Source organism: Schistocerca serialis, chromosome 6 (assembly GCF_023864345.2).
Source record: "Schistocerca serialis cubense isolate TAMUIC-IGC-003099 chromosome 6, iqSchSeri2.2, whole genome shotgun sequence".
Taxonomy (NCBI): domain Eukaryota; kingdom Metazoa; phylum Arthropoda; class Insecta; order Orthoptera; family Acrididae; genus Schistocerca; species Schistocerca serialis.
Window position 1 is genome coordinate 659,541,961 of NC_064643.1, and position 16,366 is coordinate 659,558,326.

General features: G+C 39.8%; 1 protein-coding gene across 1 annotated transcript in view; it reads left to right on the forward strand.

Moving 5' to 3' along the window:
- LOC126485019 (uncharacterized) overlaps positions 1-14,755 on the forward strand; it is a 98,004-nt gene extending 83,249 nt beyond the window's left edge. The window contains exons 4-5 of the mRNA XM_050108623.1: positions 8,013-8,168; positions 14,699-14,755. Of these exons, the coding sequence (XP_049964580.1) occupies positions 8,013-8,168; positions 14,699-14,755 (213 nt within the window). The remainder of the gene's footprint in view (positions 1-8,012; positions 8,169-14,698) is intronic.
- The last annotated feature ends 1,611 nt before the right edge of the window (positions 14,756-16,366 follow it).

The window sequence follows — 16,366 nt, forward strand, 5'->3', positions numbered from 1 at the left end:
TTGCACTGTAAAACAATGAAGCGGAGCAAATTCCTGCTTCTATTGATCTTCCTACTCTTTTCGTAACCGTAATATAATATTTTCTTATCAAGTAGTGCTACAATATAATGCGACTGCACTATTTGTGACGTTGCGTGCGCAGAACGGCCACGAGACCCGGAAGACAGCAGACGCAACCGACCAAGTTGATACTGTGTTATTTGTTATATGGAAGGGGATCGATATCGTTTAGACGTGTTACCTAGTGAATATTAGCGATTAAAGGTCTTCTAAACCACCTACTTCGTAGATGAAATACATTTCTCCCAGCCCAGAATATATGACCAGTTCAGATGATAGAGTTCCCAGCAACCAAAGCACAACAAATGGCTATTATCCGTGCAGAGTCTTCAGATTTAAACGTAAGTTAAAGTGTATGCCAGTGGGGTGAGTTAACCATGCATATATTAGTAAATAAACTAGCGGATAATGTCGGAATGTCGAGGATACTGTTCCCAGTTAACACAGAAGTTACAAAACCAGAAAACTGAAGCGACATTTAGGAAGACCTGCACGTGTCCTTTGCTTGCAGCTATTCTCAATGTAAGCAAATGTAATTAACTGTACGTAATTGGACAGGATAGTTGCCGAATAATCACTGGAAACAACTGCATCCATTAAATATCTAGGAGACCACAAATAAACCGAAAGAACCACACAAAATCAGTCACGGGAGAAGCAAATACTGGACTCAATTTCATTGGAAGAATGCTCAGGTAATGTATCACAGACATGAAAAGTGTAGATTACAAAACCATCGTTCGTCCGATATTTAAAAACTGTCACTCAATCTGGGAAGCTGTTACACATTATTTTTATATTCATGCAGCCACCTCATTTTTACACAATTATTAAATCAGTTTAATGCATATATTGACAAAAGTTTCACATCGTGAGAGCACTCTTTCCCACAAACCCACTTACAAATATTGTCACATCCGAACATTTAATGTCGCATTTCTTACATTAATAAAATTATATTCTTTTGTAATGCTTCATTGTCATATATCCACACCTTTAGCAGTAACCAAGCTTTGTAACAGTTTTAAGGTTCTTCTGTTGATGGTAGAGAGAAACGGTTGTGCCGCAGCGATGTACCATGCATCCCAAGTTCAGTAATTTAAGAAGTAGGATATTCTATCAGCAAAGTTATTTATGTCTTTTTGCTTTCCTACACACAGTAGGACGAGTTCATCTTCCCAATTTGATATGGATGTTGCGTAATGTGTCCATGTTTGAATTATAAGTGTACCATTGTTAAGTATTCTCTCCATATCTGGGTTCGTTCCTTATACCAGCGGAATGCAGCAGTACGTATACGTACTTCGTTGTAGCGGGGTCATCTAGCAGCACGAGGTATTTCCAATTCCAGACCCATTTCTACTGACGTTTCCTTGAAATGGATTACGAAATCTGAATAAAGGGTACTATCGTACTCCTGCCCGACTGTAGAATTTGTTTCTTTCACTAGCATGCCAGCCAATTCATTCCTCGAAAGCTTAGTAGCTTCTGTTCCTCTCCTGTTAGTACCAGACCTGCCGGATTACCATGTGGTATTATTTATGATAGTTTAATACTTCTAGTATTGCTAAAAGGTTTGCAATAGGTATGTTTATAAATAAATAAATCTTCTGCTGCCAGTCACGGTTTATCATTAATTTAATTTTCGCACGACGCGTTTCAAGAAATAATTTCCATTTTCAAGTGCGTTTTTTGTGTGTATTAAGCCATTTCTTTTGATGTTGTCAGTGTGTTTGAGTCTGCTTCATTTCGTTGACTTTTACTGCAATACATAAGAAACACGCGATTTTTTATTTGGGTATCAATTCTTTTTGTGAAGTTAGTGGCGAAATGTAGAAGAATTTGTACTTACAGTTTTCTAATGGTCCATCTGTACACAGTCTCACACGCACTTAACATCGCATACAACTTTTTGTATACTTTACACATCGAAAATATCTTATATAAACAAAACAGTAACAAAGATCGTCTTACAGGTAGTCCACAGAAATAACATTATAGATCTTCCACAGATTATAATATTCTTTTGTACAGAGGTTACTTATCTTAACAATTTAGCACATTAAAAAAGACCAAACCAAACAATTTCAAAGTAAGATTAAGGGACAATTAAAGAACACACATTTCCTGTTGACAGAAACTGAAAAGAAATACCTTACATGTATGAATCCAAAAGCACCACACCTAAGAGCACAGCCAAAAATTCACAAAAATGGAAACCCGATACGTCCCGTGGTTAACTCTATAAATAGCCCAGCATACAAACTGTCACAAAAACTTAATAACATACTGATGAATAATTGTACATATAAACAACATATCCCATAAAAAACAGCATGATTCTAGCTAAAGAACTAGGAACCAGAAAGCTCCCCAAGATGCACAGTTTAAATCACCTGACATCACCAACCTATACTGAAACACACCCATACATGAAGCTCTAACAGTAATACAAAAGAACCTTATTTAACAGAAGAAACTTTCATACACAGAGATTGTCGATTTTATGGAACTCCTCCACTTAACCATAATTTACAATTATTGTACCTTTAGTGACAACATTTATAAACAACTAGATGGCCTAGCAATGGGATCATGTATATACGGTACCATAGCTGACATATACATAAATCACTTAGAACAAAAATTATTTGACAGCCAAGAACCTTACCTAAAGAAAATAGAATTTTGCAGAAGATATGTAGATGACACACTACTGTCGGTGAAAGGGGATACCAAAGACATCACAGATTTTCTAAATCATTTTAACAATCGAAATGAGAAAATCAAATTTATAGTGGAAAATGAGCAAAATAGAAGTATCAACTTTTTAGACCTAAATATTACAAGACAAAACAACACATGCACTTTCAAAATTTATAGGAAAAACACAATGACTGACCCCACATTCCCTGCAACCTCATATCCATAAACAGGAAAAATACAGGTCAATACTGCATATGGCAACAAAAATACCATTGAACCAAGAAAGTATGCATCAAGAAAAAAACACAGTGAAAAAGATTGCTTTTGCCTTTCGTTACAATGCTTCCATGGTTGACACAATCTTAGACAAAGTGAGGAAAAACCAAGGTACAAACTGCACCACAGAAGAAAAAGTGAAAAACAAATGTATATGTTGTATTCCATACATAGGCAATGTATCACAGAAGATTGTTTTGCTTATATAAGATATTTTCGATGTGTAAAGTGTACATCAAGTTGTGTGTGATGTTTAGTGTGTGTGAGACTCTGTACAGACGGACCATTAGAAAACCGTAAGTACAAATTCTTCTAAATTTCGCCACTAACTTCAAAAGATTCCGGAATAGTCCCCCATTCGGATCTCTGGGAAGGGACTGCCAAGGGAGGGGGGGGGGGTTACCATGAGAAAAAGATTGAATAATCAACGAAAGGATAACGTTCTACGAGTCGGGGCGTGGAATGTCATAAGCTTGAACGTGGTAGGGAAACTAGAAAATCTGAAAAGGGAAATGCAAAGGCTCAATCTAGATAAAGTAGGGGTCAGTGAAGTGAAGTGGAAGGAAGACAGGGATTTCTGGTCAGATGAGTATCGGGTAAAATCAACAGCAGCAGAAAATGGTATAACATGTGTAGGATTCGTTATGAATAGGAAGGTAGGGCAGAGGGGGTGTTACTGTGAACAGTTCAGGGACTGGGTTGTTCAAATCAGAATCTACAGCAGACCAACACAGACAACGATAGTTCAGGTATCCATGCCGACGTCGCAAGCTGAAGATGAACAGATAGAGAAAGTATATGAGGATATAGATGAAAGGGTAATGCAGTATGTAATGGGGGACGAAAATTTAATAGTCATGGGCGACTGGAATGCAGTTGTAGGGGAAGGAGTAGAAGAAAAGGTTACAGGACAATATGGGCTTGGGACAAGGAATGAAAGTGGAGAAAGACTAATTGAGTTCTGTAACAAGTTTCAGCTAGTAATAGCAAATACCCTGTTCAAGAATCACATGAGGAAGAGGTATACTTGGAAAAGGCAGGGAGATACGGGAAGATTTCAATTAGATTACATCATGGTCAGACAGAGATTCCGAAATCATATACTGGGTTGTAAGGCGTACCCAGGAGCAGATATAGACTCAGATCACAATATAGTAGTGATGAAGAGTAGGCTGAAGTTCAAAACATTAGTCAGGAAGAATCAATACTCAAAGAAGTGGGATACGGAAGTACTAAGGAATGACGAGATCCGTTTGAAGTTCTCTAACGCTATAGATACAGCAATAAGGAATAGAGCAGTAGGCAGTACAGTTCCAGAGGAATGGACATCCCTAAAAAGGGCATCACTGAAGTTGGGAAGGAAAACATAGGTACAAAGAAGGTAGCTGCGAAGAAACCATGGGTAACGGAAGAAATACTTCAGTTGATTGATGAAAGGAGGAAGTACAAAGATGTTCCGGGAAAATCAGGAATGCAGAAATACAAGTCGCTGAGGAATGAAATAATAGGAAGTGCAGGGAAGCTAAGACGAAATGGCTGCAGGAAAAATGTGAAGACATCGAAAAAGATATGTTTGTCGGAAGGACAGACTCAGCATACAGGAAAGTCAAAACAACCTTTGGTGACATTAAAAGCAACGGTAGTAACATTAAGAGTGCAACGGAAATTCCACTGTTAAATTCAGAGGAGAGAGCAGATAGGTGGAAAGAATACATTGAAAGCCTCTATGAGAGTGAAGATTTGTCTGATGTGATAGGAGAAGAAACAGGAGTCGATTTAGAAGAGATAGGGGATCCAGTATTAGAATCGGAATTTAAAAGAGCTTTGGAGGACGTACGGTCAAATAAGGCAGAAGGGATAGATAACATTCCATCAGAATTTCTAAAATCATTGGAGGAAGTGGCAACAAAACGACTATTCATGTTGGTGTGTAGAATATATGAGTCTGGCGATATGCCATCTGACTTTCGGTAAAGCATCATTCACACAATTCCGAAGACGGCAAGAGCTGACAAGTGCGAGAATTATCGCACAATCAGCTTAATAGCTCATGCATCGAAACTGCTTACAAGAATAATATACAGAAGAATGGAAAAGAAAATTGAGAATGCGCTAGGTGACGATCAGTTTGGCTTTAGGAAAAGTAAAGGGACGAGAAAGGCAATTCTGACGTTACGGCTAATAATGGAAGCAAGGCTATAGAAAAATCAAGACACTTTCATAGGATTTGTCGACCTGGAAAAAGCGTTCGACAATATAAAATGGTGTAAGCTGTTCGAGATTCTGAAAAAATTAGGGGTAAGCTATACGGAGAGACGGGTCATATACAATATGTACAGCAACCAAGAGGGAATAATAAGAGTGGACGATCAAGAACGAAGTGCTCGTATTAAGAAGGGTGTAAGACAAGGCTGTAGCCTTTCGGCCCTACTCTTCAATCTGTACATCGAGGATGCAATGAAGGAAATAAAAGAAAGGTTCAGGAGTGGAATTAAAATACAAGGTGAAAGGATATCAATGATACGATTCGCTGATGACATTGCTATCCTGAGTGAAAGTGAAGAAGAATTAAATTATCTGCTGAACGGAATGAACAGCCTAATGAGTACACAGTATGGTTTGAGAGTAAATCGGAGAAAGACGAAGGTAATGACAAGTAGTAGAAATGAGAACAGCGAGAAACTTAACATCAGGATTGATGGTCACGAAGTCAATGAAGTTAAGGAATTCTGCTACCTAGGCAGTAAAATAACCAATGACGGACGGAGCAAGGAGGACATCAAAAGCAGACTCACTATGGCAAAAAAGGCATTCTGGCCAAGAGACGTCTACTAATATCAAATACCGGCCTTAATTTGAGGAAGAAATTTCTGAGGATGTACGTCTGGAGTACTGCATTGTATGGTAGTGAAACATGGACTGTGGGAAAACCGGAACAGAAGAGAATCGAAGCGTTTGAGATGTGGTGCTATAGACGAATGTTGAAAATTAGGTAGACTGGTAAGGTAAGAAATGAGGAGGTTCTACGCAGAATCGGAGAGGAAAGGAATATGTGGAAAACACTGATAAGGAGAAGGGTCAGGATGATAGGACATCTGCTAAGACATGAGGGAATGACTTCCATGGTACTAGAGGGAGCTGTAGAGGGCAAAAACTGTAGAGGAAGACAGAGATTGGGATACGTCAAGCAAATAATTGAGGACGTAGGTTGCAAGTGCTACTCTGAGATGAAGAGGTTAGCACAGGAGAGGAATTCGTGGCCGGCCGCATCAAACCAGTCAGTAGACTGATGATAAAAAAAAAAATTCATAAAAAGAATTTTACCCAACTAAAAAATCGCGTGTTTCTTATGTATTGCAGTAGAAGTCAACGAAATGAAGCAGACACACACACACTTACAACATCAAAAGAAATGGCTTAATAAACACAAAAAATGCACTTAAAAAAGGGAATTATTTCTCGAAACGCGTCGTGCGAAAAGTAAAATAATAACAAATCGTGACTGGTAGCAGAAGATTTATTTATTTATAAACAAACCTATAGTTTCTACAGTGGCAGACTTTCAAAAATTATTTATAATATATCAAAGTAAAAAGGTTTGCAAATCAGTTTATAGATGTGTACTTCAGGGCAGCCAAAACTACTGACAATACTTCTGTCATAACTCTTTTTTCTGGAACAAGTTTAGATCACCCGTACCCCATGTGGGAGATATGATGAACAATAAAGAGAAGAACGGTATTTTGATTCCTCCGTATACAGGATGAAGAAAAATTCGCGCTCTCGCAGCCCGATTACTCACAAACTAGCAATACAAAGACACCTGTCACAAAATTTCGGCTTGCCCATGTGTCCGTTAGTAAATGGACGTTAAAGATAGGCAATATGGCAACGTTGTAATTACGGTAACTGTCTCCACCGCACATAGCAGTAGTGCAGTGCGGTTGGTGCAATAGATAGCTTTTGGGTTAGTATCGAGGAGCTCGAGGGTTCGATTCTGGGTCGAGGCGGATTCGCTTTCATTTGCCAATTTCAGTTTTCCATATAGTACTGCAGTATACACCGTTTCTTAAGCTACATGATTCCGACTTTTACGTAGTATACTTTTATAAATTATTTGTAAGGCACGTTGCTAGCCCTGCTGGCGATTTAAGGTCACTAGGAAATGTAATGGACCTGAGCGTGCCAAGACTAATAATATCGGTACTAATCGATGGAACTATTCGGGGACGCTACACAGAAAACGGGTTTGGAATCTAGCATATGCAGTGGTGTGGAACAATTTGCGTCCACAATGAGCAAAAGGCTGGTTCAAAAGTTGACCAGTGAAAACGATTGTACTTTCATTTCCGCGTACGTAGTATGAGAGCGCAAATGTTTTGTAGAAAATCCGCCGCAATCGCTGTATGACGATTAAGTTACCATATATGGTACCACATAGACTACATGTAGGAAATAAAAGCTAATATGCCTCGACAGAGAATCGAACCCTCAGTCTCCTGCATGCTAACCCAAAACGCTATCCACCGCGCCAACAGCACATTTGTACGCCGGTATTTACCGTACAACTGATTGCAGTGTTTTCAGACTGCCAATCTTTAAAGTCCATTTACCATCGGAAATATGTGCAGGATGAAACTTTGTGATAGACATTTTTGTATTGCTAGTATGTGAGGAATTTCCCTGTGAAGTCCGAGTGCGTGAATTTTCTTCACACTATATATAAACGATCCTAATCCTCTGTGACTCTTAGCCAGCAATAGCGCGCTATTCTTTCCTTTAGCGAAGTACTCGGTTTTAGTGGAGTTAAGTTATACATCGAAAACGTAAATGCGGAAGAAAGTAACATCCGATACAATACTGTTAGAATGTAGGTAGTTTCCGGAGCATCAGGTTGTACGCCGCACTCTTAAGGCGTTACAACTGCACAGATGCCTGTGATACTTGTGTGTGGTCTACTGTGCCGGCAGAGCACTGCTGTGGCGCGGGTCGCCTACAGCTGCGCCTGGACCAGGGGCTCAGCGGGGTTCGGGCGGTCGCTGTGCATCCTGATGGCGCGCGCCCAGAGGCCGCTCATCGTGTCCGGCGGCAGCTTCTACATCCTCTCCAGGGAAGCCTTCATCAGGGTCAGTTCTCTCACTGGCGCTCCTTAATGTAATTGATTGTTTACTAGATTTTCTGCAATCTCCAGGTGACTGCTGTTAAATGATGGACTGTTCGGCACCTAGTTTCGCTCCACCCCATTATATATATCAACTACAGATGGACCTAGAGGTAGCCCTTCCATTTCCGGTGATAGGAAAATGTGACGCACCTTGCAAAACACTGCCTACAACAATCGTACACAAGCTGAGTCACATTTACCTGCCTTCAGTTGCCTCCATGACATGTTACTTCTGTCCGTTCAACATTATAACCGGTCCAAAGAAAATGTTGTGCAATAGCTCATTTGCAGTTCTGTCACACCATAAGTTGGTCAGGCTATCGGGACGTTGGAGGAGGGTGTAGTTTGTATAAAAGTCGCACAAAGTTACTACAGACGAGCAAATCAACTGTTGCAGAACACTGTCTTGGCACTTGCCATCCTATGGAATATAAGGGAGATTCAGGCATGCACTTAAAGCTATTAGGATAGTCTTATTAAGCAAGCAGTTGAAATTAAATTACCACATAACATGATAAATAGAGCTGGAGGTTTTTCTTTAAATTCTGCGTGAAATCCTGCTCTCTTTCGTGTCAAATAACCGATTGACAGAATTAATGTTATCCCACCCTTTGCTTAGTAATTTTCACAATCGATAACTTCTGGCGTAGGTCATTTTAGGTTGTATGGTGGTGCTAGTGTGTACAGTGTGTGTGCGTGTCTGTCTGTGTGTGTGTGTGTGTGTGTGTGTGTGTGTGTGTGTGTATCTGTGTGTGAGTAGAGAGAGAGAGAATTATTTTTTGGAACTGCTATGCAAACCGAAGTTTTAAATTAGCTTGCACAGTGCATACATTCTGCAATTCTGCCTTGAAAATGACGGGATGCTCACCTGTCGAAATATAGTCGATTGTCGACGACGTCACCTGCCTGCCTTCACGATTGTGTAAAGGTCGTTAAATACGATGTCATAGCTTCAGGTTCCTGAGGAAGCAAAGTTCATGATAGTGTAGAACCACTAACAATACCCGACCAAGCAAAACAAATGGCTTAGTGAGGAAGTCTAATAGATGTTGCAAAATTTGTAGAAATAATTAAAGGCAATTTCTTATTATATAAGTTCCAGGTAGTGCTGATACAGCGCCTGTACCTGAGAAAATTGTAGGATTATTGTACATCACGGGTGGTGTTGATATAGCGCCTGTAACAGGGAAATTGAGAAGATTATTGTGCAGAAGAGGTGGAGCTGATAACAGCGCTTATAGCTGGGTCAGTGTTACCTTTTAGAGAAAGAGGAATTAATAAAGAATGAAAACAATAACAGGTTATAAGATTTCAAACAGTTTCCCTAGTCACAATGTCTTCAGACCATGGGCAAAGCTAGGTTACTATCGATCTCCTGCTACTGTAAATAAGCTTCTCCATATTGCTAAAATATTAGAATATGGAGCAAAAGGGCAATGCGGTAACGGCCAAGTTCACACAAGCCAGTATCATTAAATAATAGTGCAGTTGTGTTTGCATGGGTCAGTTTATTCCCTATAGATTAAGGCAGGATTTGGCCCACAGTGAAGTATTAGCGTAAACTTGTAGATGATGATACGTGGAAGTCGCACGGTAGTGCTAAAAGTCAACCCGAAGCGGCACACAAATGAGAAACAGTTAGAACAAAGGACACCGTTAACTATGAACAACCACTCTGTGTTTTGTGCGTTTGGTGTCGTGCAGCTTGTAGAAATTGAAAAGCATCGTAAATTTTTCGACAAAAGCTGCTTCTTGGTAATATTTTATTTCGCCGGACTATTTTCGGGCGTTGCCTATCATCAGAGGTATATATGTTAAACAAAAGACAGATATTTGATGTAATGCACTCGTAATTGGCTTACAGTGTATATTGTACTGTTTTATTCACATGAAATTTTGATATTCATTACTTGTGCTGGTCATTGAACCGCGTGCTCAGCAGATTCGACTGTCTCTGTATTGTTATAACATGCATGAAATGATAAATTGTATATGTATAAAACGGTACAATATAAAATGTACATGACTTATTACAGGAAATATGTGTCTCTTGTGTGATACAGATACTGGCGATGATGGACAATTCTCGAAATTAGTCCGGTAAAAAGAGATACTACCACAAATCAGCTTTTTCTGAATAGCTAATTAATAATATGATATATTTACAAATACACACTACATAAAGCCAAGTCTTAGCAAGGTAGAAAGAAGTTAAGTAGTGAAAAAGGATCACACGTCACTATGAGGAAAGTTAAAATTATAAAGTGTAAAGACTAGGAAACGAATTGGTGCTCACGTTGCAGCAAAAATTTCAGTTCAATCCGAGGATGGATATCTTACTAGGATGGAGGAACCGAAAGGGACTGAAAATAAAACAAAACTTGGAGCGAAGACGGAGCCAGATCAGTAATCACACGACAGCCAGATTCATCTGGTGCTGAGCACTGAACTGCTTGATCAGCAGAGAAGATGCTCCCTGCGTCGTCGCACCACGTGTACCGCCCCAGGGCCAGCAACCACGAAATGCTACGGCCACGGCCGGTACCGGTTAAAACAGTCGCTTTGTAACTCATATCCAGATCGTTCAGCATGACATACACAAATAGCAGCTATTGTGACGTCAGCAGGGAACTGCAGCATTTAAGGCAGGGTGGTACAGCCCATCATCACAGAACAGTTGGGGTGGTTACGTGACGCCCAGTCTGTGATGGCGAATGCCGTGCAGAAGAAGCCGGCATATTTACGTCAACTCCGGACTTTGCCGCCTCCTGAGATAGTGTCGCGATGGCCCAGTCGTCCTACCTCCGCCGAGGTTTCAGATCAGGACTTCAACCCGCGGGGGTACGAAATCACCGCAGCAGGACCGCCCACACTTTCACAGCGGAGTATGAGCTTCTCTCAACGCAGCAGAAGGGCAGCGGAGCGTACGATAAGGAACCAGAGACGCTGTGTCGGTGCATTCACGTCGCTCGCAGTCTTCTTTTGCTTTTCCTAAATGCCATAAGTGCCATGATTGTAATTAAACAACAATAAAAAAGTTTATGTAATTCCAAAATTCCAGCCCAGTCAGCAATCGCGATATTCTAATATATAAGAAACTATCAGCCTCGATTGTAGTAATGAAACCAATCGTTACCTAGGGTTCGGTCCAAATAATTGAGTCTTCTTCACAAGATATACGTGAATCTATAATTTCTCTAAGAGGGCATGGTCTATAAATAAAACTCAAACAGCCTGAATAGGCGTAGTCACATTTTAAAAATGCGCTACGTAAGTACCAAGTCGACACCAAGACTTGACTTAAGCCCTGGCGTGCATCTCCATGGACGCCGTGCAGTGGGCCTCGGGAGCTCACGTGAAACTAAGTAGGACTAGATAATGCACCTAAAATCAACATGGCGGGGAAATGGAGCGTCAGGTGACAAGATGAAGTTTAGCCGGTCCGTCTCGACCTTTTGGGATTTAATTCCCTTTACATTTATTTGTAGTTGCAATCCAGAGACGACTTCATCCTTGTCCATTTATGGCATGCACATGGGCATATTAGCAGCTATCTTTTATTTATTTTTAATTCTTCCCTGTGAAGAACATGCCGTTTTCTCACGTCAAGTGTCCATAATATTATCCTACGTGTCCTTTCGGGTTAAGCACGTTTCATCACATCATATCTGTTTAACAATAGCCTTTAATTCTCTTTTGTAGCTGAAATTGACCTCTGTCGGTCGATAGAGCATAAGGGCGATGAAAGGGCGATGAAAGGGCGTTGCGCGTCCGTTCACGCAATTACCATATTTTTTAAACGTAAAACATAATTTGACCTATGCTGATCATTTGCTATTACATGGCGATGAAGAGGCGTTGTTCGTTCACTCACGCGTTGTTTTTAGTCATAAGATAAAAAGTTAATCTTGATAATATTCTTCATGAAGTGCGTGTCAGCAGTACGAAGTGTATCTATACAACTGATGAAAACACCTACTCGACCATCTGTGTACAGTTTTAATCGAGATTATTGCGTTATGCCGTTTACATACTACAGTTTCACTGTTTTATGTCCTATGTCATCTTTCATTAATAACAATGGGTGCGTTATGCAGCATTCGCTGTGAAAGGGCCGATGTACTGTAATACTGTAAGTCGCGTTAGTGCGTTCGAACTTATATAAATCCATACAAACTTCGTTACATTTTAGTCATAACCTGGTGCAGAGGCTTTATGTTTAAGATTTTCAACCTTTCTATAAGTTATTTGGTTTAAGATATAACTGCGTTGGTCTTGTATCTTTGGCAGTCATGGTCTCAGTTAGACATGCGCGATGTTCCCCACCATGTTGATTTGCAGCGCGTGTGCTAGTCCTACTTAGTTTCACGCGAGCTCCCGAGGTCCACCACACGGCGTCCATGAAGACGAGGCGCACGCCATAGCTTAAGTTAAGTCTTGATGTTGACTTAGTACTTATGTACCGCATTTTTGGAATGTGACTACGCCTATTCGGGCTGTTTTAATTTTATTTCTAGACCATGCCATGTTAGACAAATTATAGATTCAGGTATATCTTCTGAAGAAGGCTCAATTATTTGGGTTGAAACCTAGGTAAAGGTTGGTTTCATTACCGCAATCGAGGCTGATTGTCTCTTATATAATAAAAACGTTATTCTCTCGCTGCACCTTCTTCCATTTTCGGATGAGAACCGCCGCCCACACCCAGCCCTACTGTCGCTCCTTTATGCAGTCCATGCCACGGACTATAAAATTACTGAGATGTTCTATCCTTTCTTTCCTTTCTGAGTTTCTACTCTGAAATATTCCGTAGAAATTTGACGTGGGCTGAATGTGTAATACCCTGTGTTTGATGCTCTGAGACACGCGCGTGAAGGTGAATGTGATCCTAGAGCCGGAATGCTTCTTCTTCATAACAAAGCTCCATTCCCTCACCATCACTGCTGAGAGTCGCAGTGAAATGGAGCAAGTAAATCGAAGACAACTATTTTAACGTTGGATGCTGCGTGATGTTGAAAGCGGCGAGAGGGAGAGGCAGATAGAAAACGGCGGGCTTGGATATGGAGAAAATTGCCCTTTCAGAATCTGCGGAACACGGCTATCTAGCAGAAATTCCAGCTCCCCGACTGCGCCGTGAAATCTGACGACATCCTGTATTGCCCACGATAATTTCGGGCCTTGGGTTGTCCTGTCTTTCCCGTTGGATGGCATCTGTTGGAATTTATTACGATTGCAAAATGTGAATAAAAATGCTAAAGTAGTGTGGAGAGAGGTTCGAGCTCATGATTGGTATGGAGAAGCAGATATAAGAGCCTGTCTAGAGAGAAGGGTTATCGGAATGCGACACTTGTTCTTGGATCTCCATGAGCGGCTGACGTGCCAGACTTTGTAATCCATAGGTTTTAGTATAGTGACGTCCTACAACATTGGCGAGATGATGTATGCGTTATTTTGCTCTGTTGGTGCTGTCTCCTTCTCAATGTTCAGTTCAATGCGCAGATTTTCAACGTAAATCATCTATATAGGAATTAACTTGTGCTGCAGATATGGAATGCGTGTAGTAATAACATGTAATCTTACCTTGCCTTTGGTTTGTTTATTCCAGGTTGGAAACTGGTAGCACCTCGGTGGTCTAATATTTCCTGCTCATGTTGTGCACCCGTTATATGCTCCGTGTAGAAAGATGCATTGTGCGAATTCCAAAGAGATAAAGGTATAAAATTGGCAACAGTTTAGGCAGAGCAATACAATGCGGATCTCGGTCCACTGGGTTCTGATGGTGGCGGAATCTTACACACCAGCCAGCTCAATAGTGACATTACCGATACCCAGTAAAGCTAATCACAACTTATACCATTGCAGGTTACAGACAATAGTTTACCAGGTCACAACAGAGGACCATTACATCATTCCCCAGCACTCACATGAAGATGTTAGCAAGTGTCACTGCCTAAGATTTATATAAAAATGAAACAACGATTGGACCAGCAGAACACTCGAAGAGTACTTTCAAAATGGGTTTAAGATCCATTATATTAGCTCCTGATATTGTTTGTTAACTTATCTCAAATCATATTGATTTGTTTCATAGTTTTATCAGATAATCCTATATCATAAGAATTATACATAAATTTAATAGATCTGTTAATAAAATATCCGATAATGTGAAACATTTCCCATTGGCAGCTCAAAATCAAATCGCAGAGACGGCTAGGATACACAGTCCCGTACGTTATATCCAACCAACGAACACTAAAAAGAACATATGTAGACATCTCAAATCAATATATACCTAACACATGATGTTTTCTCAGGAATACCCTTCTATGCACATCTGCAACAGTAATTCCTATCAAGATCGTTGCTAACGTAACGTTGTATCACTGAATAGTAAAAATTACATTGAAAAAAGATCAAATCGTACCTACATATAGCCTATAGTTTCTCTAATGCGTTTAAAAGAGAACTGATAAGATCTGTTTTGCTTTTCAGATACTGAATGCTTCGTACAGCTACTTTGCTGTCCTGTACAGCATGAGCGATAAATGAAGGTAGACATTTGGGAATAGCAGATGATTTCTCACGTCTGTGCATAATACCCTACACACAAATAGATCCACATTTAGACACACATAGTAAATTACACGCATACGCAAGCACACGCACACACACACACGCACGCACAGATATGCATATCAAAGTTATTGAAAACATTCTCCATTTCCAAATGAATTTCAAAATAAAACTCTCCTTGTGGACGCAGGATAAAACTCATAGGATACAAATGACTTTTAATAAGACCGTGGGTACAATTCCGAGCTGTTCTAAAACTTTGGGGCCTGAAGTTACGAAAGAACTATGAGAAGTACAGCTGTTCCTATGATTAGATCGTTCATCAACTGTACTCTCCTTACCTAGAAACTCCAGGCATATACGTACGTTGGTTTGAATACAAAGCTCTCTCTGTATATATATTGACAAAACCAGGTTAACATGGCGTCAACGATTCTCACGATACGTTGTACTTCATATAATTCTCTGGATGCTTAATAGCAAGTAATGGAATCGGTAAAAACTGCTGAGACACGATGGAACTCATGTGTTCGTTTCGAGCTGATAATTTGACTATATTGAAGAGAATTCAAACCGTGAAAAACACAACTTAGGTAGGCCAGATTTTCACTTAGAATCATAGCAAATTTTGGGGAGAGAGAAACCATAAAATTGACATATTTTGCTTATTTTCATTCAGTAATGTCATATGGAATAATGTTCTTAGAGTATCTCATCTTTAAGAAAGAAAGTCTTCGTTGCCCAAAACCGTGCTGTGAGAATAATATATGGTGCTCAGCCGCGATCATCTTGTAGACACCTATTTAATGAGTTGGGCATTTTGACTACTGCTTCACAGTGTATTTGTACCCTCATGAAGTTTGTTGTAAATAATCCGCTACAGTTCAAAAGGAATAATGAGGTACAAAATTACACAGCTGGAAGATAAAATGACATTCATTACCCAACATTAAGGTTGTCTTTAGCACAGGAAGCGGAGCACAACGCTGCAACAAAAATTTTTGACCAATTACCCAGTGATATAAAATGTCTAACAGACAGCAGGGTAAAATTTGAAAATAAATTGAATAAGCTTCTCCTTCACAACTCCTTTTCCGTAGAAGAATTTGTGTGTTTGGATGTGTGAAAGGTGGTGGGTAGGAATTGCTAACTCAATCTGTGTATCTTGTTTTCATTTCAAGAATAAAATAATTATATTGTGATGTTGAGAGTACAAATAGATGTACAAATTAATTTGCAATGTGAATGTAAAATGATCCTTTCCCCGTCGTGACGATTTATCGTGCAAAATGATCCATGGAACATGAAAGAAACTAACTAACTAACTAACGGTTTTAAGAACTGTCGCTACATTGTAGATTTTGGTAAGAAAATCGCGCCATTACCTTTCTACTGCTATACTTTGCTCGTTGTATTAAATTAAATTTTATCTAAATAAATAATAATTTTGAAATTGAACTAGACAGATACAACTTTCGGCGTTTTGTTGTGACATGGAACCGTCATAACACAACACGAAAGCTTTTAAAGAATAATTATTTCCGCTAAATAAGTTTCCCTGCACACTTAATTAGCAGAACCGTTTTC